The 26,282-nt window shown below is 49.7% G+C and overlaps 1 protein-coding gene across 1 annotated transcript; it reads left to right on the top strand.

Moving 5' to 3' along the window:
• The first annotated feature begins 558 nt into the window (after positions 1–558).
• On the top strand, positions 559–24,723 carry LOC116978905 (four and a half LIM domains protein 1-like). The gene is made up of 6 exons (XM_033030185.1): positions 559–656; positions 3,134–3,318; positions 8,597–8,771; positions 15,845–16,014; positions 21,276–21,462; positions 23,230–24,723. Exons 1-6 carry the CDS (start codon positions 635–637, stop codon positions 23,379–23,381), a joined length of 891 nt encoding a protein of 296 aa, XP_032886076.1. The 5' UTR covers positions 559–634; the 3' UTR covers positions 23,382–24,723.
• The last annotated feature ends 1,559 nt before the right edge of the window (positions 24,724–26,282 follow it).

The following is a 26,282-nucleotide window of genomic DNA, read 5'->3' as shown; positions in this document are numbered from 1 at the left end:
CTATGATAACTGAAAATTTCATTCAGTTCTCTTAATTTTTAAGAAAGTTATGGGCTTTTGACTGTTCACGATCACAGCTTTTTTGTTATGTCCATAGAAAATCAATAGGGAATAAGATGCTCATTTCCCAGTATGAAAATGGCCATAACTTTTTAAATACTTGAGATATGAAAGTGAATTAGGTGTCAAATTAAACTTATTGTTATGCTTTATCTGATGGGATAAATTACAGACTTGATTTTTAAAATCTCAAAATTTTGTAACATTGCTAATACTTGTCCTTTGGCCCATCGAGCCGTCCTAGCCGGCGGGCCTTTGGCCCATCGAGCCCTGCTAGCCGGTGTGCCTGTGGGGCCCACATGCCGCTGCTGTGTCCAGGGCTAGGTGTGGCGGCTACAACACTCACTGAAGTCATGCTTCATTTTTACTCAGTGACTTGGTTCCCCAGCAGCGCAGGAATGTGGCGTCGACCAATAGCCAGCTGTTTCAGTCCAAATACCTAAAATGGTCAACTTGACTATTGGGGTGGATTAAAGATTTTGAGGGAGGACGCGGCTATTTGATCCCGAGTGGGTGTATTAATAGGCGGTAGCGGGCGGGTGTGAGGACAGGGTGGTGAGAGGTGTCGGAGCAAATGGCTTTCCACAAGACGCCAGGTAAGTGCGCGCTCCTTCCCTGCCTGAGCAACACTTATCCTGATGGTGATGGTGTTGCAATCATTCTGAACGTGTTCACATGAGTGTCCGCTGTTTGTCCGCAGACCGACCCGCAAACGTTTCCTCCACCGCGGATTAACCAGCATCCATCCCCCGTTAGTGGCCGCGACCCCCGTTAGTGGCCGCGACCCCCGTTAGTGGTCGCTAACGCATCGGCAGCGTTCACTAACCGGCAGCTGTTTCCACACACTGACCGCAGGCAGCCCCGGAGTTCCGTGCATTTATTGAACAGCGCTGAGTGGTTGCCCGGTAACTGAGTTAGTTAGTTACTGAAGTTTCAGTCTGAAGTAGGGTCTCGACCCCAAACATCGCACATACCTTCTCTCCAGAGATGCTGCTGCCTGTCCCGCTGAGTTACTCCAGCTGTTTGTGTCTGTCTTCGGTCTGCAGTTCCTGCAGTTAGTGTAGTTTTATCGTCACGTATACCGAGGTACAGTGAAAACCTTTGCTCTTGTTCCGGAGACCGAGCAAATGTCACCGGCCGTCACCAGCCGCTCTGCAGTCCCGGCTGAGTGGAGGCGCGGGCACCGTGCAGAAGGGTGCTCGCCCTGGCAGCCCCCAGCCACATATTTCCCTCTCCTCCCACTGGATAGCTGGGGGTTCTATGGTGATTATAGGGTGTTGTTGTGGTGATTATAGAGGGGTTGCTATGGTTTAGTTTAGTTTAGAACATTACCGCACATTAACATCACCCGTCAACACACCAAGCCAATTAACCTTTGGAGTGTGGGGAGGTGAAGATCTCAGAGAAAACCCATGCGGGAGAACGCCCAAACTCCGCACAGACAGCACCCGTAGTCAGGATCGAACCCGGGTCTCCGGCGTTGCGTGCGCTGTAAGGACAGCAACTCTACCGCTGCGCCACCGCGACTGTGTATGTACATCTGTACGCCTGCATATGTTTATCCGTTCGTATCTGGGCATGTCTGTGTCTGTGTGTGTGTGTGTCTCTGTCTGTCTGTATCTGTGTGTCTGGTTTTGTCTGATCGTGCATTTGTGTAAATCCGCTTGTGAGTGTGCATGTGTGCACGCGTGTTGTGTGTGTGAAGGCGGTGTGAAGCGGTCAGGGTGAGGGGAAGGTCGCGTTCCACATTTCTTGGCCAGAGGTCCATTGTTTCCATGCTGCGGGTCACTGACTCACGCTGCAGTGATGTTGTGTACTCGCTGGTATGCGGTTCATGTGAAGTTCAGAGGCCACGAATCTAAGCCCCCTCCGCCCTCCCACTGAGTTGTCACTGTCACCCCATCACCTGCCTCTGAATCACAAGCTCATCCTCTCCCCAGCGATTCGCCCTCCACCTTGGCAAGCAACGCTGTACTGGGAGCAGAGTTACAACCACTAGATCCGTGCCAATCTAAACCGATGCTAATCGAAACCCATCTCCTCTGCCTGCATATAATCCATGATCCATATCCCTGCAGATCCATGTGCATATCGGAAAGCCTCTTAAATGACACTATCATATCTGCTTCCACCACCACCAGCGCGTTCCAGGCGCTCATCACCCTCTGTGGCGTGGGGGGCTGACGGGGGAGGGTGACTGGGATGGAAGCAGGGTGATGGGGAGGGGAGGGCGGGTGTGCGCTCCGGGTTGTGGCCCTCGGGGTTCAGGCGCTCCAGGTTCAGGGTGCTCTGGGTTCAGAGTGCTCTGGGTTCAGGGTGCTCTGGGTGCTCTGGGTTCAGGGTGCTCCGGGTTCAGGGTGCTCTGGGTTCAGAGTGCTCTGGGTTCAGGGTGCTCTGGGTGCTCCGGGTGCAGGGTGCTCTGGGTTCAGGGTGCTCCGGGTTCAGGGTGCTCCGGGTGCTCCGGGTTCAGGGTGCTCCGGGTGCTCCGGGTGCAGGGTGCTCCGGGTGCAGGGTGCTCCGGGTGCAGGGTGCTCTGGGTTCAGGGTTCAGGCTGCTCAGGGTTCAGAGTGCTCCGGGTGCAGGGTGCTCCGGGTGCAGGATGCTCCGGGTTCAGGGTTCAGGCTGCTCAGGGTTCAGAGTGCTCCGGGTGCAGGGTGCTCCGGGTGCAGGGTGCTCCGGGTTCAGGGTGCAGGGTGCTCTGGGTTCAGGGTTCAGGCTGCTCAGGGTTCAGAGTGCTCCGGGTGCAGGATGCTCCGGGTTCAGGGTTCTGGGTGCAGGGTGCTCCGGGTTCAGGGTTCAGGGTGCTCGGGTTCAAGATGCTCCGGATTCAGGATGCTCCGGGAGCTGGGTTCAGGGTGGTCCGGGTTCAGAGTGCTCCGGGTGCAGGGTTCTCCGGGTGCAGGGTTCAGGGTGCTCCAGGTGCAGGGTGCTCCAGGTTCAGGGTGCTCCGGGTGCCGGGTTCAGGGTGCTCCGGGTGCAGGGTGCTCCAGGTTCAGGGTTCAGGGTGCTCCGGGTGCAGGGTGCTCCAGGTTCAGGGTGCTCCGAGAGCCGCTGACAATGCTTCTGCCCACAGAGCCGTACTACCGGTTCCCGGAGCGGACCGGCGGCGAGCAGCTGAGCTGCCAGCACTGTCAGCAGCCGCTGCACGGACAGCGCTTCGTGGAGAGGGACGGGCGCCCGTGCTGCACCCGCTGCTACGAGAAAATTGTCGCCAACTCCTGCGCCGATTGCAAGAAGCCGATTGGCTGCGATTCCAAGGTGAGCGTGGTCCGCTCTGGAATATACAATCTTCACCCCCACCCCCACCCTCCACTCCACTCCACCACAGCATCCCCAACCCCCAGAGCACCGCCCCTCCCCCCATCCTCTCCCCACCCCCACCCTCCACTCCAGTCCACCACAGCATCCCCAACCCCCAGAGCACCGCCCCTCCCCCCATCCTCTCCCCTCCACCACCCCACCCCCAACTCTCAGAGCCCCTCCACCACTCGCCCACCAAGCCCCCCCTCCCATCATCTGCCCATTCTCCCATCCCCTGCACCCTCCTCTCCCAGTGCCCCCCCCCCCCACCCCCGCAGTCTCCCTGCCCGAGCTCCGGCTCTGCCTGACCCCTGATTCGGTTCACTCAGTTGATGCTTACAATAGATACATAGAGACAGGAGTCGGCCCTTCGAACCTGTTTCGCCCTTCAATTGAGTCAGGACTGCTGCTCCACTCCAGTGGTGGAGTGCAACGCTCACCTCAAACGCACTGTTGATTTGACCCGGAGGTTTGATGCCTGCGACCTGTGGTCTGTCATAGCAAGTCAAGTCAAGTCACATTTATTTATATAGCACATTTAAAAAACAACTCTCGTTGGCCAAAGTGCTTTACATTTATTATAAGAATAGTATAACAAACAAACTACATACATGTAGCCCTCGTCCAGAGGACGTCAAGAAAGGCTTGGGAGTACAGATGAGTTTTTAGTCTCGACTTAAAGGAGTCGATGGAGGGGGCAGTTCTGATGGGAAGAGGGATGCTGTTCCACAGTCTAGGAGCTGCAACCGCAAAGGCGCGCTCGCCCCTGAGCTTATGCCTAGACCGCGGGATATTCAGCAGCGGCCAATCTGAGCGACCTGGAGGTGGTGTGGTGGGTGAGCAGACCTTTAATGTAGGTGGGGGCAAGCCCATTGAGGGCTTTGTAGACATAGAGGAGGATCTTAAAATGTACTTGGAACCGCACAGGGAGCCAGTGGAGAGAGGCCAGGATCGGGGTGATGTGGTCCCTTTTTTGGGTGCCCGTCAGGAGTCTCGCTGCGGCGTTTTGGACCAGTTGCAGGCGGGACAGGGAAGATTGGCTGATGCCAGTGTAAAGGGAGTTGCAATAATCGAGGCGGGAGGAGATAAATGTGTGGATGATCTTTTCGTTAGCAATCAGGACTATTTTTGTCAGTAACAATTTGGATGAGAATGTACAAGGCATGGTTAGTAAGGCTGAAGATGTGACCAAAATAGGTGGTATCATAGAGAGTGAAGAAGGATATCAATAATTACAACAGTTTTATTTGGTGAGCTGGACAGGTGGGTTGGAGAATGGCAAATGAAGTTTAATTCAGAAAGTGAGAAGTGTTGTAATTTGAGAAGTCAAACCATGGCAGGACCTTCACAGTGAATAGCTGAAGAGCGGAGGGATCCAGGAGTACAGCTAAACAGTTCCCCGAAAGTGGCGTTGCAAGTGGATAAGGTGGTGAAGAATGTGTTTCGCATTCTGGCCTTCATCAAACAGGGTATAAAGTTGAACTTTCTGTTACGGTTGTTCAAGACATTTGTGAGACTGGACTTCGAGTATTCTGCTCAGTTTTGGTTTTACACTGCAACTGGAAATAAATTATTGGGCTGGAAAGAGTTCAAAGAGGATTTAGGGGAATGTCAATACTTGAAGGCCTGAGTTAAAAGGATAGGTTGGGCAGGCTAGGTCTTTCTTTCTTGAGGCATAGGATACCAAGAGTGATCATGAGGCATGAATGAGCAGAATAGATATGGTAAATGCACGGAGTCTTTTACCAAGGTTGGGGAATCAACAACTAGAGGGCATAAGGTTAAGGTGCGAGGGGATTTTTTAAAACGGAACCAGAGGTAACATTTCCACAGAGTGCATGGAACAAGCCGCCTGAGGAGGTAGTTGAGGCAGGTCAAATGACAACATTTCAATGACATTGGATAGGCACATGGATATGAAGAATTTGTTGGAACATGGGCTAAAGGCAGGTAAATGGGAATAGCTTAGATGGGCATCTTGGTCAGCATGGACAGGTTTGGCTGAAGGGCTTATTTCAGTGCTGATGGTTGTAGCGAGATGAGAGTGTGGCCAGGGTGGTGTGGGTCTTTGATTATATTGGCTGTCTTTTTGAAGCAGCACTTCCTGTATATCACACGGTTGTTGTTCTGGCACCACAGAACCAGAATATCGATCTCCCTCCTGTACGGTGACTCATCTTCACCCACATTTGAGTAGAGGAGCAAAGAAGTCCTTCTGCAGTTGTTCAGGGCCCTGGTGTGACCACACCTGGAGTATTGTGTGCAGTTTTGGTCTCCTAATTTGAGGAAGGCCATCCATACTATTGAGGCAGTGCAGCATAGGTTCACGAGGTTAAACCCCGGGATGGCGGGACTGTCATATGAGGAAAGATTGGAAAGACTGGGTTTGTATTCACTGGAATTTAGAAGGATGAGAGAGGATCTGATAGAAACGTATAAAAGTATAAAAGGACTGGACAAGCTAGATGCAGGAAAAATGTTCCCAATATTGGGGGAATCCAGCACCAGGGGCCACAGTCTAAGAATAAAGGGGAGGCCATTTAAAACTGAGATGAGAAAAAACTTTTTCACCCAGTGTTGTGAATTTGTAGAATTCTCTGCCACAGAAGGCAGTGGAGGCCAATTCACTGGATGAATTAAAAAGAGAGTTAGATAGAGCTCTAGGGGCTAGCGGAATCAAGGGATATGAGGAGAAGGCAGGCACGGGTTACTGATTGTGGATGATCAGCCATGATCACAATGAATGGTGGTGCGGGCTCGAAGGGCCGAAAGACTTCCTGCTCCTATTGTCTATGTTTTGTCTGTCTATTTGTCCAACCATCGTGATACCATCAGCAAGTGTAAAGATGGCATTGGAGCTGTATTGGATACAGGGTGAATGATATACAGTATAGTAGAGCTTGGGCCAGGGCACACAGCCCACAGCTGCCCCCTGCTGATGGGAGGTATCGTTGGTAATCTGTGCATGTCTGTCAATGAGGAAGTCAGATCACTCACGATGGGTAGGAAGGAACTGCAGATGCTGGTTACACACCGAAGATAGATACAAAATCCTGGAGTAACTAATCGGGACGGGAAGCATCTATGGAGACCTTCAGACCTTCATCAGACTGGAGCAGTCACCCATTCCTTCTCTCCAGAGATGCCGCCTGCCCCGCTGAGTTACTCCAGCATTCTGTTTTTAGGCTGTGGGCCGAGCATCAAAAATGTGTCTAGAATTTAACTTTCGTGACCTATGTCTCGGAACTACATGAAATTTTGCACAGATTTAGTTAAAATATAATTGAGAAGGAAGTCATAACGCGTCAGTGCCAAAAGTTGCACGTTAATTAATTAAACTAATTAGAAAATGAGATTGAAAAAGTAAGATTGAAAAGTATATATATATATATATGACTTGTGGATATGACTGTAATCATATGTAATTATGTATAATTATATTATATAAAAATAATATAATGAATATAATTGTGAGTGGGTATTTTGAATGAGACTGCCACAGAGGTCCGGCTCCTGAACCAGCCTAATTAATGGGTGAGGACAGTTCCTGTGGGTTCCCCCATTCACTGAACCCCACTGACTGCCAGTGTGCAGAGTGGGGGTCACGGCCATAGTGGGACTGGGGCAGTGCCAGGCTGGGGGAAGGCTAAGGCATCTTCCACTGACAGGAAAATGCCTAACCCTAACCCTAACTCGCCCCCTTCCAGAGCTGCCCACGGCTGGAGCTGGAACCACTTTGGGACCGGCTGCGGGCTCTGTACATGTGGCCCCGCAGCGCATCCACCTCGGCCAGCATATTCTTCTGGATCATCGTGGTGATGATGGTGGGGAGCAGCACTGCCCTGCACGCCGCCCGAGCCGCCTTCAGCACCACCATAGCGCCAGCTCCATCAGACCGCCCGCTCGCTCGCTGCAACACCGGCCGTCCGACAGCCCGACTGACCCCTCGCAGAACCCACCGGCCGTCCGACCACTCTCACCACCCACCAGCGGCCCGGCAGCCCAACCGATCCTCCATAGCATCCATCGGCCTACCGACAAGCCCGACTGACAGACCGACCGACTGTCCCTAATCCTAATCCTAGCTCTACATTTGTTATTTATCATTTTTATTTAACAGCTCACATCATAACTTTATAAAGATAAATCAATTGAAAAACAAAATGATCAGCAAGGTTAGCATTACCTTTATTCCTTGGAAACCTTGCTATTGTTTTGATGTAATTAGGAGGCAGCCATGATCCTCGCTGCCTAGCGACCATAAAACAAAGCGCGGGATTGGTCAATTGGCATCCGACCTCAATGTCAAACGTGCATTAATTGGACAATTACTACTCGGAAAATTGGAAGTTTTTCTCATATCTTTAAAAAATGTGCAGGTTTTGGTCTTGACGAGTTTCAGGTATGATTTATATAATATTTTTACACAATATGTTAAAAATTCAGGTCGTTCCATGAGTTGGGTCACGAACTTGAACGAACCTCGGCCCACAGCCTATATATCTTCACTCAAGATAGGTTTGTGTACATAGAGACTGGGAAGAATCTGATAACTTGAAATTAAATGATGTAATGCCCGGGTATTATTGTTCCAGTCAGGTCTAAGTGTCAGAAACTAGGCGTGAAATCTGTTAAACTTTGTTCATTTCTCAATCCCCTTTCTGCCTCTGTGCACCTTTGTCACCACCTGCTGGGGAAAGCCAGAACTGCATCACCGAGGACATGAGGTGATTTGATTACAAGCGTAAATCGTCCCCTTGGGGTTGCTCAGTCACTGCCCAAGTTCGTGGCAAATAACATTGGGGCTTGATGGAGCAAGAATGACGTGTTGCATGAAAGAGGAAAGTTTACTGTTAATGGATGTGCCCTTGATAGCATTTATGTACAAATGAATCTTGAACTCCAAGTCCATTGCTCCTCGAAAGTGTCAGCACAAGTACAGATGGTGGTAAAGAGGGCATACAGTATGGTTGCCTTTAGCGGTCGCGGCTTTGATTACTACAAAGGAAGTCGGAAAGTCACAACTCAACATTATAAAACTTTGGTTAGGCCACATTTGGAGTATTGTGTGCAGTTCTGGTCGTCCCATTCCAGGAAGGATGTGGAGGCTTTATAAGGGTGCAGGAGAGGTTTACAAGAATGATGCCTGAATTAGAGGGCATTAGCAACAGGCAGAGGTTGGACAGACGGATTGGTTCCCCCCCCTCACTATCGGATGTTCTGCCCGTCTGTACAGGAGCTGCACCACGAGGGCAAGTACTGGCATGAGGGATGTTTCCGCTGCTATCACTGCAGCCGCTCGCTGGCCAACGACTCCTTCAGCATCAAGAACGAGAGGATCATCTGCTCCAAGTGTATGCCACGCACCGATGCGTCCACCTGCCATGGCTGCAAGCGGGCCATCAAGCCAGGTCAGTCCGCAAGCACCAGCAACCCGGAACCCACTTTAACCTCATAACAGTGATGAAAATGGGTTTTGGGAACTAGGGGTACTCTAAGGTCCATGAGGCTGAGGTTGGGAAAGAAAGGGGGGGGGGGGGATTTTTTATGTGCAGCCATACCCATGTAAGAGTACAAGAATGCATAACTTGTTTATTGTGTATTTATAATATAGCTTATTGTGTGTTTTATGTCATAGCTGCTTTCTTGCATCTCTCTCTCTCAGACAGACGAAAGCAATGATCATAGAGTGGAATAAGTGACATTTTGGGTTGAGACCCTTCTTCAGACTGACCGTTAAGCGAAAGGGAAACAGGAGATATAGGCATATCTTCCATTCATTTGTCATTAGTACCGTCTATATCTCGTTTCCCCTTTCCCCTGACTCAGTCTGAAGAAGGGTCTCGACCCGAAATGTCATCTATTCCACTCTATGATCGTTGCTTTCGTCCGTCTGTCCGCTCGCCCTTGGATTAAGTAGTGCAGGATAAAGCTGTGAAAGCTGGCCAATTTTTGTGCCTTCCACCACAGTGATGAATGCTGTGGTGGATGTTTGTGTTATCATTTTTTATTGTGTTATTGTGTGTTCTTTTTCATTGTACCGCTGCTGGCAAATTCATTTCACCTGCACTTTATGTGTAAGTGACGAATAAAACTGATATTGATTGATTGATATTGAATTCACGCCAATCCCCTCCCATTCCCAATCTGACCTTTCTGTCCTGGGCCTCCTCCATTGTCAGAGTGAGGCCCAGTGCAAATTGGAGGAACAACACATCATATTTCGCTTGGGTAGCTTACACCCCAGCAGTATAAACATTGACTTCTGTAGCTTCAAATAGCACTTGCTTTCCCTCTCTCTCCATCCACCCCATCTTCCCAGTTCTCCCACCACTTACAGTCTCTGACTGCATTCTATCTCTGTCCCACTCATCCCCGACATCAGTATGAAAAAGGGTCTCGACCCGAAACGTCACCCATTCCTTCTCTCCATAGATGCTGCCTGTTCCGTTGAGTTATTCCAGCATTTTACATAGATACATAGAAAATAGGTGCAGGAGTAGGCCATTCTGCCCTTTGAGCCATTCAATGTGATCATGGCTGAACATCCACAATCAGTACCCCATTCCTGCCTTCTCCCCATATCCCTTGATTCCACTAGCCCTAAGAGCTCTATCTAACTCTCTTTTAATGCATCCAATGAGTCAGCCTCCACTGCCTTCTGAGGCAGATAATTCCACAAATTCACAACACTCTAGGTGAAAAGGTTTTTCCTCATCTCAGTTCTAAATGGCTTACCCCGTATTCTTAAACTGTGGCCCTCGGTTCTGGACTGCTCCAACATCGGGAACATGTTTCCTGCATCTAGCATGTCCAATCCCTTAATAATTTTATGTTTCTATAAGATATCCTCTCATCCTTCAAAATTCCGGTGGATACAAGTTCCATTCTTTCATCATATGACATTTTTGCCAGCCCGGGAATTAACCTTGTGAACCTATGTTGCACTCCCTCTATAGCAAGAATGTCCTTCCTCAAATTAGGAGACCACACAATACTCCAGGTGTGGTCTCACCAGGGCCCTGTACAACTGCAGAAGGACCTCTTTACTCCTATACTCAAATCCTATCATTATGAAGGCCAACATACCATTAGTTTTCTTCACTGCCTGCTGTTTCTTGCATGCTTACTTTCAGTAACTGATGTACAAGTACACCCAGGTCTCGTTGTACTTCCCCTTTTCCTAATCTGACACCATACAGAAGAAGGGTCTCGACCCAAAACGTCACCCATTCCTTTGCTCCAGAGATGCTGCCTGACCAACTGAGTTACTCCAGCATTTTGTGTCTACCTGCCATTCAGATGATAATCTGCTTCTTGTTCTTGCCACCAAAGTGGATAACCTCATATTTATCCACATTATACTGCATCTGCCATGCATCTTCCCACTTACCCAACATATCCAAGTCACCCTGGATCCTCATAGCATACTCTTCACAGTTCACATGGCCATCCAGCTTTGTGTCATCTGCAAATTTGCTAATGTTGCTTTTAATTCCTTCATCTAAATCATTAATGTATATTGTGAATATAGCTGCGGTCCCAGCAACGAGCCTCGAGGCACCCCACTAGTCACTACCTGCCATTCTGAAAGGGAACCGTTAATTCCTACTCTTTGTTTCCTGTCTGCCAACCAATTTTCTATCCATGTCAATACCCTACCCCCAGTACCATGTGCTCTGATTTTGCCCACTAATCTCCTGTGCGACCTTATCAAAGGCTTTCTGAAAGTCCAGGTACACTACATCCACTGGCTCTCCCTTATCCATGTTACTGACTACCTGAACATAGTTGTTTGGGATAACATTCATTTCTTTTCAGTCATTTATGAATGACAAATAATTTCAATTCAATTCAAAATGTACAGGTCTATTACCAAGAAGATCCTGGAACATTTCACATTGTTTGTCAATGCTCTGCATAGTCTACTCTTCTGCCTCACTTTCCCAAAGTTTACTTAGAGCCTTAGTTTTTTGACTCATCCTTCTCCCTCTTAACTAGTTTATCGAATATCATTCAACGGTGACTGCTAGCCAAACGTTACTGCACCAGTAACTAATTGACTAACTCAAACTAATTATTCATTATTTTTGTTAGCTGGACATATCGTTCCAGAAAAATTGAACACAATATTCTAACTATGGCAAAATCAATGATTTATACAAGTTTTCTATTAGCTTCTTAAGCATTATTTCCCATTTGAAAATGTAGCATATCATTTGCTTTTGAAGGTTTGTATATCTGAACCCTGATTTTTTTAAATGTGCACATTTTATGCATCTCCTTTCTCCAAAATACCTCCCAAAATTCATCATTGAGTTTTCGAGAGGGGAGAGAGGCACAGAGGCAGAGAGAGAGAGGCACAGAGACAGAGAGAGAGAGGCACGGAGACAGATAGAGAGAGGCACGGAGACAGATAGAGAGAGGCACGGAGACAGAGAGAGAGAGGCACGGAGACAGAGAGGCAGGGAGGCAGGGAGGCAGGGAGGCAGAGAGGGGCACGGAGGCAGGGAGGCAAATAAAATAATGTGGAATAATAAAATAACGTGACTTTACCTGAGCCGTGCTTGTGGTCCAGTAGCCCTGACAGTGAGTTTAAGAAATTCTCCCTTGAATTTTATTCAAAGGAACGCGGTGTTAAAACACATACATTTATTGAGTAATGTGGATCGACGTATTAAAAGGGTTCTAAGAGTAAACCTAGCAATTATAGACCTGTTAGTTTGACGTCAATGGTGGGCAAATTAATGGAAAGGATACTTAGAGATAATATATATAAGCATCTGGATAAACAGGGTCTGATTAGGAACATGGATTTGTGCCTGGAAGGTCATGTTTGACTAATCTTCTTGAATTTTTGAAAAGGTTACTAGGGAAATTGATGAGGGTAAAGCGGTGGATGTTGTCTATATGGACTTCAGTATGGCCTTTGACAAGGTTCCACATTGAAGGTTGGTTAAGAAGGTTCAATTGTTGGGTATTAATGGTGGAGTAGCAAGATGGATTCAACAGTGGCTGAATGGGAGATGCCAGAGAGGTGGATAACTGTTTGTCAGGTTGGAGGCCAGTGACTAGTGGGGTGCCTCAGGGATCTGTGTTGGGTCCACTGTTGTTTGTCATGTACATCAATGATCTGGATGATGGTGTGGTAAATTGGATTAGTAAGTATGCAGATGATACTAAGATAGGTGGTGTTGTGGATAATGAAGGAGATCTTCAAAGTCTACAGAGAGATTTAGGCCATTTGGAAGAGTGGGCTGAAAGATGGCAGATGGAGTTTATAGCTGATAAGTGTGAGGTGCTACATCTTGGCAAGACAAATCAAAATAGGACGTACATGGTAAATGGTAGCGAATTGAGGAATGCAGTTGAATAGAGGGATCTATAAATAACTGTGCATAGTTCCCTGAAGGTGGAATCTCATGTAGATAGGGTGGTAAAGAAAGCTTTTGGTGTGCTGGCCTTTATAAATCAGAGCATTGAGTATAGAAGTTGGGATGTAATGTTAAAATTGTACAAGACATTAGTGAGGCCAATTCTGGAGTATGGTGTACAATTTTGGTCATCTAATTATAGGAAGGATGTAAACAAAATAGAGAGAGTACAGAGGAGATTTACTAGAATGTTGCCTGGGTTTCAGCACCTAAGTTACAGAGAAAGGTTGAACAAGTTAGGTCTTTATTCTTTCAAGCCCAGAAGGTTAAGGGGGGACTTGATAGAGGTCTTTAAAATGATGAGAGGGATAGACAGAGTTGACGTGGATAAGCTTTTTCCATTGAGAGTAGGGAAGATTCAAACAAGAGGACATGATTTGAGAATTAAGGGACAGAAGTTTAGGGGTAACATGAGGGGGAACGTCTTTACTCAGAGAGTGGTGGCTGTGTGGAATGAGCTTCCAGTGGAAGTGGTGGAGGCAGGTTCGATTTTATCATTTAAAATTCGACCGACCGTGGTTGTGTGGCAAATAAATTCCATTCAAATTCCATTCAAAAATAAATTGGATAGGTATATGGACCGGAAAGGAATGGAGGGTTATGGTCTGAGTGCAGGTCGATGGAACTAGGTGAGAATAAGTGTTCGGCACGGACTAGAAGGGCCGAGATGGCCTGTTTCCGTGCTGTAATTGTTATATGGTTATATGGTATTGATGACACATTGTATTAATTACTGGCTGTTAACAAGTGCTAACAGTGGCCGTTAACAAATCGTTCTCGTCTGAGTTGAATAAAGTGAGAAACGGCTCGAACCTTTCTGCAGTACTCATTAAACCTGAGCTGGAAATTGAAAACTAGGGGAACGCTGTACCCCCCCCCCCCCCATTTCCATCACTGCTCATTAATCAAGTGCTGTTAGTCCCATCAGGTAGCAAATACTCTACTCAGTTAACCCAATAGTGAGCTGTTAAACTGGCTAGCAATGAGAACAGCCCTGACCCGGTGCTTCCGGGATACTGAGTTGTGCAACTGGTCACCACTTTGTGACCTTCCCACGCTCCGGGAACTTCATCCGCACCAGCCCGCGGCTGGTCCACTGCGTACGCTGGCTGCCCCTGCAAGTGTGGTAGGACATTGACTGCAGCACGGAGCATGGCCAATCGGGCTCTCGAGTCTGCCCCTGCCCGCTCACTGCCCACAAGCAGAATCGTGTTTCTTCCTCCTGAGTCGGAGGCACAGCGGCGGGTGGAACGGCCACCTCACTGCTCCACAGATCCGGCAATGACCCGGCCCTCGGGCTGTGTGAGTGGAGTTTGCACGTTCTCTCTAGGGTCCATTGGACGACTGGTGCAGTGAGGGGGGGGGGGTTGATGATGGATACTCCCCGGGAGCCTGCTCGATGCGAAGTGTAGACAGGCTTGCCAAAAAGCCCTCTGGCAGACTGGCCTTCTGTCAGGGTATTGGGGTCCCACCGCTATAGGAATGATGTTGGCAAGCTGGAAGGAGCATAGAGACAAGGGTGTTCCCAGGACATGAGGGCCTGAACTATGGGGACATGTTGGATCCATTGGAACGCAGGAGGGAAGATTTTATTGAGGTGTATAAAATAATTAGGAGAATAGATCGGGTGAGTACACAGAGTCTTTCACCCAGAGTAGGGGAATCAAGAACCAGAGGACAAAGATTAAAGTGAAAGGGGAAATATTTAATGGGTTAGGTGCTCCTCAGGGTTCGGTGCAGGGCCGGTTACTGTTTATCACCGACATCAATGATTTGGATAAGAACGCACATGGCAAGATTCGCAAGTTTGCAGATGATACAAAAGTGGGTGGTTTTGCAGATAGTGAAGAGGGTTGTGAAAGATTGCAGCAGGATGGTGTCAGAGGTTATGGGGAGAAGGCAGGAGAATGGGGTTAGGAGGGAGAGATGGGTCAGCCATAATGGGCCGATTGGCCTAATTCTACTCCTATTACTTACGACCATATGATCTTGATCGATTGGCCAATTGAGCTGAGGAACGGTTGAGAAATGTGAGGTATTGCATTTTGGGCAGTCTACCATAGGCAGGACCAACACAGTGAATGGTAAGCCTCTGGGTAGTGTTGTAGAGCAGATGGATCCAGGAGTGCAGGTGCATGGTTCCTTGAAGCTGGGGTCGCAGGTAGATTGGGTGGTCAAATAGGCTTTTTGCATGTTGGTCATCATCAGCCAGAGTATTGAGTATAGGAGTTAGGAGATCATGTTGCAGTTGTATAAGACGTTGGTGAGGCCGCATTTAGAGTATTCTGTTCAGTTCTGGCACCGGAAAGATGTCAAGCTGGAAAAGGTACAAAGAAGATTTACGAGGATTTGCCAGGATATAGAGTGTGAGCTATAGGGAGAGGTTGATTAGGCTGGGTCTCTATTCCTTGGAGCACAGGAGGGTGAGCGTAATCTTATAGAAGTATATAAGATCATGAGAGGCATAGATCGGGTAAATGCACAGTCTTTTGCCCAGAGTAGGTGAATCAAGGACCAGAGGACATAGGTTTAAGGTGAAGGGGAAAATATTTAATAAGAATCTGAGGGGTAACATTTTCACACAAAGGGTGGTGGGTGTATGGAACAAGCTGCCAGAGGACATAGTTGAGGCAGGGACTATCCCAATATTTAAGAAACAGACATGTACATGGATAGGACAGGTTTGGAGGGATATGGGCTAAATGCGGGCAGGTAGGACTAGTGTAGCTGGGACATGTTGGCCGGTGTGGGCAGGTTGGGCCGAAGGGCATGTTTCTACACTATATCACCCTACGAATCAATGGGAAACTGAAGGGCTACTTTTTCACTCAGAGGGTGGTGGGCATATGGAACGAGCTGCCAGATGAGGCGGTTGAGGCAGGTACTTTGACATTTAAAATACATTTGGGGATGTGCATTGTTAGGAAAGGTTTACAGGGATATGGCCAAAGGAGGGGAGGTGGGCATAGTGTGGACGGGTTGGGCTGAAGGATCAGTGTCCATGCTGTGTGACTCCAGTCGCATTGAGCGTTGTGCCTGTCTGCCCACAGGGACTAAGAGCTTTGAGTACAGTGGCTCTCACTGGCATGAGCGCTGCTTCACCTGCCACCGCTGCCTGAAGGAGATCGGCTCGGAGAGCTTCGTCCCTCGCGGAGACGACATCTACTGCGTGTCCTGCAACCAGAAGAAGTTCTCGCAGCATTGCACCCACTGCAAGAAGGTGAGGCCAGGGCGGAGATTGGGGGCAGCGGGCAGGGTCTATGCAGGGGCCGGGGCGGGGGCAGCGGGCAGGGTCTATGCAGGGGCCGGGGCAGCGGGCAAGGTCTATGCAGGGGCCGGGGCAGCGGGCAGGGTTTATGCAGGGGTCGGGGCGGGGGCAGGGTCTATGCAGGGGCCGGGGCAGGGTCTATGCAGGGGCCGGGGCAGGGTCTATGCAGGGGCCGGGGCGGGGGCAGCGGGCAGAGTCTATGCAGGGGCCGGGGCGGGGGCAGCGGGCAGGGTCTATGCAGGGGCCGGGGGCGGGTAGGCTTTGGTGAGGGAGTCAGCATGGTGGGGGAGGGTGGAATGGGAAGGCTGGAGGTTGGAGGGAAGAAGGGGTTGGGGGAGGGATATGGAGGGGGGGGGTTGCGGAGAGAGGGGGTTGTGGGGGGAGGGGAGGCGGGCGGGTTGGGGGAGGGAGGAGGAGAGAGATGAGGGGGGGAGGTAGGCCGGTTCAGGTAGGGAGGGGGAGGGGGGGAGGTGGGCCGGTTGGGGAGGAGGGGCTAGCGGAGGGAGGAGAGGGTTGGGTGAAGGACAGGGAGGGGTTGACGGTGGGAGGAGGAAGGGGGTTGGGGAGGGACGGGGCAGATTGGGGAGGCTGGGGGAGGAGGGGGTTTGGGGAGGAAGAGGTGGGGGTTGTTGGATGGAGAGGGGTGGGCTTAGGGGGTTGCGGGAGGGGATGATTGGGGATCTCTTGCTGGCAGGACACACCGGCGGCTGTGATGTGGACATAGAATATTTAATTACCAAATGTACCGGCAACGGAACAATGAGTTTCACAAATTCTTAAGTGATAGGATCAGAATTAAGCCACTCGGCCCATTAAGTCTACTCCACCATTCAATTATGGCTGATCTATCTTTCCCTCTCAATCTCATTCTCCTGCCTTCTCCCCAAAACCCCTGACATCCGTACTAGTCAAGAATCTAAATATCTCTGCCTTAAAAACATCCATGGACTTGGCCTCCACAGCTTTCCGTGGCAAATAATTTCACAGATTCACCACCGTCTGACTAAATAAATTCCTCCTCATCTCCTTCCTAAAGGAACGTCCTTTTATTCTATGGCCTCTGTTCATAGACTCTCCCACTAGTGGAAACATCACATTGAAGGATGATAAATCCCCAGGGCCTGATGGTCTGCATCCCAGGGTACTAAAGGAGGTGGCTCTATAAATTGGTGATAATTTTCCAATCTTCCATAGATTCAGGATCAGTTCCTGTGGATTGGAGGGTAGCGAGGAAAAACAGGGAATTATAGACCAATTAGCCTGACATCAGTGGTGGGAAGATGCTGAAGTGAATTATTAAAGAAGTAATAATGGCACATTTGGATAGCAGCAAAAGGATTGATCCAAGTCAGCATGGATTTATGAAGGGGATATCCTGCTTGACTAATCTTCTGGATATGACAAGTAAAATGGATGAAGGAGAGCCAGTGGATGTAGTGCATCTGGACTTTCAGAAAGCCTTTGATAACGTCCCACACAGGAGATTAGTGGGCAAAGTTAGAGCACATGGTATTGAGGGTAGGGTATTGACATGGATAGAGAATTGGTTGGCAGACAGGAAACAAAGAGTAGGAATAAGCGGTTCCCTGTCAGAATGGCAGGCAGTGGCGAGTGGAGTGCCGCAAAGGCCACAACTATTTACAATATATATTAATGATTTAGATGAAGGGATTAAAAGTAACCCCAGCAAATTTGCAGATGACACAAAGCTGGGTGGCAGTGTGAACTGCGAAGAGGATGCTAGGTGGTTGCAGGGTGACTTGGACAGGTTCACTGAGTGGGCAGATGCATGGCAGATGCAGTATAATTTAGATAAATGTGAGGTTATCCAATTTGGCGGCAAGAACAAGGAGGCAGATTATTATCTCAATGGTGTCAGATTAGGAAAAAGGGAAGTGCAACGAGATCTGGGTGCAACGAGACCTAAATGGCGGTGCAGGCTCGAAGGGCCAAATGGCCTCCACCTGCACCTATTTTCTATGTTTCTATGTATCTATCCTCTCCACATTCACTCTTTCCAAGCCTTTCACTATTCTGAACGTTTCAATTAGGTCCCTCCTCATCCTTCAAAACTCCAGTGATTACAGGCCCCGTGCTGTCAAACGCTCATCATATGTTAACCCACTCATTCCTGTGATCATTCTTGTAAACCTCCTCTGGACCCTCTCCAGAGCCAGCACATCCTTCCTCAGATATGGGGCCCAACATGGTTCACAATACTCCAATACTGGATAAAGCCTCAGCAGTTAATCTTTGTTTTTTTTTGTATTCTAGTCCTCTCAAAATAAATGCTAGCATTGCATTTACCTTCCTTACTATCGATTCGATTTGCAAATTAACGTTTTGGGAAACCTGCACCAGCGCTCCCAAGTCCCTTTGCATCTCTGATTTCTGAATTCTCTCTCCATTTAGAAAATAGTCAACGCCTTTATTCCTACTAACAAAATGCACGACTCCACACTTTGTTATGTTCTATTCCATCTGCCACTTCCCTGCCCACTCTCCCAACCTGTCCAAGTCCTTCTGCAGTCCCTGCTTTATCTACACTACCTGCCCCTCCCCTATTTTCCAATCATCTGCAAACTTGGCGACAAAGCCTTTAATCCCCTCGTCCAAGTCATGAATATACAACTTGAAGAGGAGCAGCATGGGCACCGACCCCTGCGGAAATCCGCCAGTCACTGGCAGCCAACCTGAAAAAGCCCCCTTTATTGCCACTCTTTGCCTTCTGCCACACAGCCAACCTGCTACCCTTCTTGCTGCAGCTTATTTGGTCGGTAAACACAATAACACACATAGAGTCATAGAGTGATACAGTGTGGAAACAGGCCCTTCGGCCCAACTCGCCCACACCGGCCAACAATGTCCCAGCTACACTACTCCCACTTGCCTGCGCTTGGTCCCTATTCCTTTAAACCTGTCCTATCCATGTACCTGTCCAACTGTTTCTTAAACGATGGGATAGATCCAGCCTCAACTACCTCCTCTGGCAGCTTGTTCCATTCACCCACCACACTGTGTGAAAAGTTACGGCTTGGATTCCTATTAAATCATTTCCCCTTCACCTTGAATCCATGTCCTCTGGTCCTCGATTCCCCTACTCTGGGTAAAAGACTCTGTGCATCTACCCGATCTATTCCTCTCATGACTTTGTATACCTCTATAAGATCTCACCTCATCCTCCTACGCTCCACGGAATAGAGACCCAGCCTACTCAACCTCTCCCTGCAGCTCACACCCTCTAGTGCTGGCAACATCCTGATAAATCTTTACTGAACCCTTTCAAGCTTGACAATATCTTTCCTATAACATGGTGCCCAGAACTGAACACAATACTCTAAATGCGGTCTCACCAACATCTTATACAACTGCAACATGACCTCCCAACTTCTATATTCAATACTCAGACTGATAAAGGCCAAAGTGCCAAAATCTTTATTGACCACCTTATCTACCTGCGACACGACCTTCAAGGAACCATGCACATGTACTCCTAGATCCCTCTGCTCTACAACACTACCCAGAGGCTTACCATTTACTGTGTAGGCCCTGCCCTTGTTCGACGTCCCAAAATGCAACACCTCACACTTTTCTGTATTAAAACCATTCCTCCGCCCACCTGGCCAATCAATCCAGATCGATTCACAACCATCTTCACCATCTGCAAAACCACTCACTTTTGTATCATCAGCAAACTTGCTAATCTTGCCCTGTACGTTCTCATCCAAATCATTGATGTAGGTGACAAACAGTAACGGGCCCAGCACCAAATCCTGTGACACACCACTAGTCACAGGCCTCCATTCTGAGAAGCAACCTCCCACCATCACCCTCTGCTTCCTTCCATGGAGCCAATTTGCTATCCATTCAGCTATCTCTCCTTGGATCCCATGAGATCTAACATTCCAGAGCAGCCTACCATGCGGCACCTTGTCGAACACCTTACACAAGTCCATGTACACAACATCTACAGCTCTGCCCTCATCAACCTTTTTGCTCACATCTTCAAAAAAATCATTCAGATTTGTGAGACATGACCTCCCACGTACAAAACCATGCTGACTGTCCCTAATCAGCCCTTGCCCATTCAAATGCCTGTATATCCTATCCATCAGAATTCTCTCCAGTGACTTACCAACTACAGATGTTAAGCTCACCGGCCTATAGTTCCCAGCATTTTCCCTGCAGCCCTTCTTGAAAAGAGGCACAACATTTGCCACCCTCCAATCCTCTGGCGCCTATCCTGTATTAAAGGACGACTCTTAAATTTCAACCATGGCTCCCGCAATTTCCTCTCTAGTTTCCCGCAATGTCCTCGGATATATCTGATCAGGCCTCAATATATTTGAAACAAAGAACACAATATATCAATAAAAACAATACTGCTGTTAAAACCAAACTCTGTGGAGTGATCCAGTGTAGCTGGCAGTTGCCAAGGTTTATATTGTGCAGAGTTCAGCCAACCAAGGTTGTTGGGATGAAGCTCTTCTGGAATCTGAAGTAGATTCCCTCCTCGAAACGCCACCTACCAATGTTCACCATAGATGCTACCTGACCCGCTGAGTTACTCCAGAACTTTGTGCCTTTTCTTTTTGTAAACCAGCACCTGCACCTCCTTGGGTCCCCGGTTCTTGATGCTGGTGGTCCCGGTTCTCAGGCTCCTGCACTGTCTCTCCGATGGTAGCAGTGAGATGAGAGCATGGCCAGCGTGGTGTGAGTCAGTGGCCAGGGGTGTGGGTTGGTGGTCAGTGTGATGAGAGTGTGTGTGGGTGTGGGTGTGTGTGTATGTGTGGGGGTGCATGTTTGTGTATGTATGGGGGTGCATGCGTGTGTGAGAGTGTGCGTATTTGTGTGATTGTGTGGGAGTGTGTGTGATTGGGTGTGTGTGGGGGTGTGTGTGGGGGTGTGTGTGGGGGTGTGTGTGGGAGTGTGTGTGGGGGTGTGTGTGGGAGTGTGTGTGGGGGGTGTGTGTGGGGAAGGGGGGCGTGGGTGTGGGTGTGTGTGTGTGTGTGTGTGTGCGTATGTGGGGACGGGGGCGTGGGTGTGGGAGTGTGTGTGTGTGTGTGGACGGAGGTGTGGGTGTGGGTGTGTGTGTGTGTGTGTGTGTGCGTGTGTGGGGACGGGGGTGTGGGTGTGGGTGTGGGAGTGTGTGTGTGTGGGGACGGGGGCGTGGGTGTGGGTGTGTTAACCGTGCCTGCTCGTTGCCCCGGCAGCCCATCACCAGTGGAGGGGTGAGTTACAAGGAGGAGCCCTGGCACGCCGAGTGCTTCATCTGCAAGACGTGCCGGAAGCCGCTGGGTGGGCAGCAGTTCTCGGGCCACGAGAACGCGCTCTACTGCGTCGAGTGCTACGGCACCTTCATTGCCAAGAAATGCGGAGCCTGCCGCATGCCCGTTACCGGTACGTATCAGTTCCGGCCCTGGCACTCCCCGCCACAGCACCCCCACCCAACCCCACCCCACCTCCGCGCTCTCCCCCACCCCACCCCACCCCAGTGTTGCAGTGCTAAGATTTTAGCCGCCGGAGCTGTCAAACAGGGGCGTCATTTCAGGTTTTACTTGGAGGGGGAAGCTAGACTCCCAAGAGGGTCAAACAAGATTATAGCCTATCACTACATCCCAGTGTATAACTAGTACATTGAAACATATAATACGTAATTCAATAATGTGACAAAATATTGCACGGTTGCACATTAATTATCATGAAATATAATTATCAAGCAATTAAAGAAAAATATGGTAATCGTGTACTTTTACAGAGGTGGCGACCCGGCACCAACTCACCCTGACTCTCCCGCAGCTCTGGGCCTTCGCACACACACACACACGCACACACACACACGCACGCACGCACGCACGCACGCACGCACGCACGCACGCACGCACGCACGCACACACACACACACACACACACACGCACACACACACACACACACCACACGCACACACACACACGCACACACACATTCTCACACACACACACACACACATTCACACACACACACACACATGCACACACACACACACATTCACACACACACACACACATGCGCACACACACACACGCACACTCACGCACACGCACACTCCTCCCACACAGACAGACACACACTCGCACTCACACACTCCTCCCCCCCCCCACACACACACACACACACACTCCCCCCCATACACACACACTCCCTCCCCCCCCACACACACACACACCACACACACCCACACACACACACACACACACACACACACACTTCCCCCCACACACACACACACACACACACACACACACACACACCACACACACCCACACACACACACACATACACACTCCACCCCCCCCACACACACACACACCCACACATACACACACACACCCACACACACACCACATACACACCCCCACCCCCCCCCCCACACACCCACACACACACACATACACACTCCCCCCCCCCCCCCCCACACACACACACACACACACACCCATTCACCACCACTGTCGCCGACCTTCAGTCTTCAGAAAGCCACCGATGCTGCTGCCCGTTTCTATACTCCAGCTCCCCACGGGTCTCCACCAGCGACTCCGCTGACCCTCGCCTCTCCACCGTCCACCAGCGGGCCAGAGCCGTCACCTCACCAGAGTTCCCGGCTCAGCACCAGGCCCACAACCTCCACCATGCAGACAGCACGTGGTCTATCTCTGCTGGGTCCTAGTGCTTCTCCCCCTCCCCTCCTACACGGAACCCGAGTAGTGATGGGTCTTCCCCTTCCCCCTCGTTTAACCTGGTTACCCCGACCACACACCCAATAGTTATTTTGGCTTTTTGTGGAGAGGTGCCGGAGCGGCGCTCCGTGAACGGCAGCACTGCACCCCTGCCCCCCCCCCCCCCCCCCCCCCCCTCCCCCACCTCACCCCCTTCCCCCCCCCACCCCCGCGCTCTCCCCCTCCACCTGCACCCCACCCCACCCTCCCCCACCCCACCTGCACCCCACCGCACACCCTTCCCCCCCCCCCCACCCCCCCACCCCCCCACCCTCTCCCCCTCCACCCCCACCGGCCCTTGACCTGCCCTCACGGTCTTCGCCCCATCCACCCCCCACGGTCCCTGCCCTCCCGCTCTCTCCCCCTCCCAAAGCTGCCAGGTTAGCTCATGATTGAATGCTCTTCCTGCAGGGTTTGGGGGAGCTGAGGTCGTGACCTATGAGGAACGGCAGTGGCACAAAGACTGCTTCAAGTGCAGGAAGTGCTACGGCTCGCTGGCCAACAAGCGCTTTGTCACCCACAACAGGGACGTGTACTGTAGTGACTGCGGTAAAAACATGTAGGCGAACAACACCCGAACACAAACACCGAGCACTCACTCGCTGCTCAAAGCCAGTTACTTAAACAGCAGCTAACTATGTAATTAACCACATGCTTCAATGGCAATGAAATAGCAACTAATAGGAAAAGCTGACACCACGTTAGATACACGTTGTGGTTTCTGCAATGTATTATCCACAGATAGGGCGAGAAAGGTGTGAAAGAATGACATGGAATGTTCTTTAAAATATCTGCAATATTTAATCGTGTAACATTATAGACGAGTTTATGACAACATTAAATGCTGGGATGATTTTTGTGGAAGTGCATGCTTTACTGACGTTTGTGGTGTTTTCAGACGCAAATACAAATGGCTACATCAGGAAATATTCATCTCCTTTGACAGGCCGCCAGTGTTAGAGAGATACCCTCCAGTGTTAGAGAGTTACTCACCAGTGTTAGAGAGTTACATACCAGTGTGAGAGAGTTATCCGCCAGTGTTAGAGAGTTACCCGCCAGTGTTGGAGATACCCGCCAGTGTTGGAGTTACCCGCCAGTGTTGGAGATACCCGCCAGTGTATGAGAGTTACCCGCCAGTGTGAGAGAGTTACCTGCCAGTGCATGAGAGTTACCCGCCAGTGCATGAGAGTTACCCGCCAGTGTGAGAGAGTTACCCGCCAGTGTGAGAGAGTTACCCGCCAGTGTGAGAGAGTTACCCGCCAGTGTGAGAGAGTTACCCGCCTGTGTTAGAGAGTTACCCGCCAGTGTTGGAGTTACCCGCCAGTGCATGAGTTACCCGCCAGTGCATGAGAGTTACCCGCCTGTGTTAGAGAGTTACCCGCCAGTGTTGGAGTTACCCGCCAGTGTTGGAGTTACCCGCCAGTTTATGAGAGTTACCCGCCAGTGTTGGAGTTACCCGCCAGTGTTGGAGTTACCCGCCAGTGTTGGAGTTACCCGCCAGTTTATGAGAGTTACCCGCCAGTGTTGGAGAGTTACCCGCCAGTGTTGGAGTTACCCGCCAGTGTTGGAGTTACCCGCCAGTGTTGGAGTTACCCGCCAGTGTTGGAGTGCAGAGTGGGAGTTTCCGCTATAAAGGATTGAACATTTAAACACCAATATTCAGCGTATTATAATTTCACAACAGTTTTATCTTATATTAAATTGTGTGCTATCATGTGGCGTTTCTAAACTAATATTTGAGGCTACATCCGAGTTGAAATACCACTTATCGGGAAATAACACAAAACCTATGTTAATTATGTGTGTGGACCGTGACTTGTCAGCATGTGGGGTCAGAGTCCAATGTACGGAATTATCTAGAGCATAAAAATATTACCTTTTAATAAAGTTTAATCTGCAAGTGGCCATGCAGTGTGGTTATTTATAGAACACATGTGTGGAATATTTCCTCCAGATGCACCCGCGGCAGCTGTGTGGATCAGATGCTGGGCGGAGGAGCTGGCGCTGGGGGTGAAGAGGGGGAGTTGGAGGCGGGGGGAGGGGTGAGGGGGGTGAAGAGGGGGAGCTGGCCCGGGGGTGTGGTGGGCATTTTGTCAACATGGGCATGGCTGAGAAAGGTCAGTTGCTTAACATATCAGGAGGAAATAGTTTGTTAACTTAACAGATGGAGTGAGTGCTGCAAGATGATGCAGTTTCCGATGGATGGCATCGGCTAATTCAGTTCAGAAGCTGAGGTTGCATGCAGTATGTCGGAATGTACACCAAAGGTAGACACAAAAAGCTGGAGTAAATCTCTGGAGAAAATGAATAGGTGATGTTCCGGGTTGAGACCCTTCTTCAGGTGCATGCAGCACATCCCCCCCCCCCCCCCCCCCCCCCCCCCCCCTCCCCCAGATCTGTCAGGAGTGCGTGATGTGAACTACAGGTTAAAGGCTGCAGTGAAGCGGCTGTCTAAAGATAACAACTTTTCACAGATCACATTGGGGTGTTTTTCTTTAGTAATACAACATTAATATAATAAGATGCGAGGAAGAATAGTTGACAAAAAGAACCAAGAAATGGCCCTCTGTCCCAATACTGTTTTGAATGTAGAACAAAATAACACCATGGTGTTCACAGAAAAACTCAAACTTAAAGCCAAGAAAAATGTCTTGCCTTAAAATAAGCTAAATATACCAGCAAATAAACTGAGTTTATTGACTGAAATTTAATGTACATTAGTGCAGTCTTATTCGATCTGCAATATTCTAGAACGACAAAAATGGAAACCGGGATTCTGTTAATGATCTCCCTACCGTTTCTAGACCTCACTATCTCCATCGCAGGTAACAGACTACTGACCGACATCTACTATAAACCCACGGACTCCCATGGCTATCTGGACTACACTTCTTCCCACCCTGCTTCCTTTAAGGACTCTATCCCCTACTCCCAATTCCTCCGTCTACGCCGCATCTGCACCAAGGATGAGGTGTTCCACACCAGGGCATTGGAAATGTCCTCATTCTTTAGGAAATGGGGGTTCCCCTCTTCGACCATAGATGAGGCTCCCACCAGGGTCTCTTCCATATCCCGTAGCTCCGTTCTCACTCCCCATCTCCCCACTTGTAACAAGGACAGAGTCCCCCTCGTCCTCACCTTCCACACCACCAGCCGTCACATACAACCGATAATCCTCCGACATTTTCGCCACCTCCAACGGGATTCCACCACTGGCCACATCTTCCCATCTCCTCCCCTTTTGGCTTTCCACAGAGACCACTCCCTCCGTAACCCCCTGGTCAATTCGTCCCTTCCCACCCAAACCACCCCCTCCCCTGGTACTTTCCCCTGCAACCGCAGGAAATGCTATGCTTGTCGCTTTACCTCCCCCCTTGACTCCATCCAAGGCCCCAAGCAGTCTTTCCAGGTGAGGCAGTGTTAAATTACATGTTAATTTAGATAGCTGGGTGGCAGTGTGAACT

The sequence above is a fragment of the Amblyraja radiata genome, chromosome 12 (assembly GCF_010909765.2).
Source record: "Amblyraja radiata isolate CabotCenter1 chromosome 12, sAmbRad1.1.pri, whole genome shotgun sequence".
In the NCBI taxonomy this organism is placed as follows: domain Eukaryota; kingdom Metazoa; phylum Chordata; class Chondrichthyes; order Rajiformes; family Rajidae; genus Amblyraja; species Amblyraja radiata.
Note: the sequence above shows the minus strand (reverse complement) of the source record. Positions and strands in the feature narration are given on the sequence as shown.

Coding starts and splice junctions, on each gene's coding strand:
- LOC116978905 (XM_033030185.1), top strand. CDS start 635: ATGGCTTTCCACAAGACGCCAG. Junction 657..3,133: donor GGCTTTCCACAAGACGCCAG/GTAAGTGCGCGC, acceptor TTCTGCCCACAG/AGCCGTACTACCGGTTCCCG. Junction 16,015..21,275: donor ATTGCACCCACTGCAAGAAG/GTGAGGCCAGGG, acceptor TTGCCCCGGCAG/CCCATCACCAGTGGAGGGGT.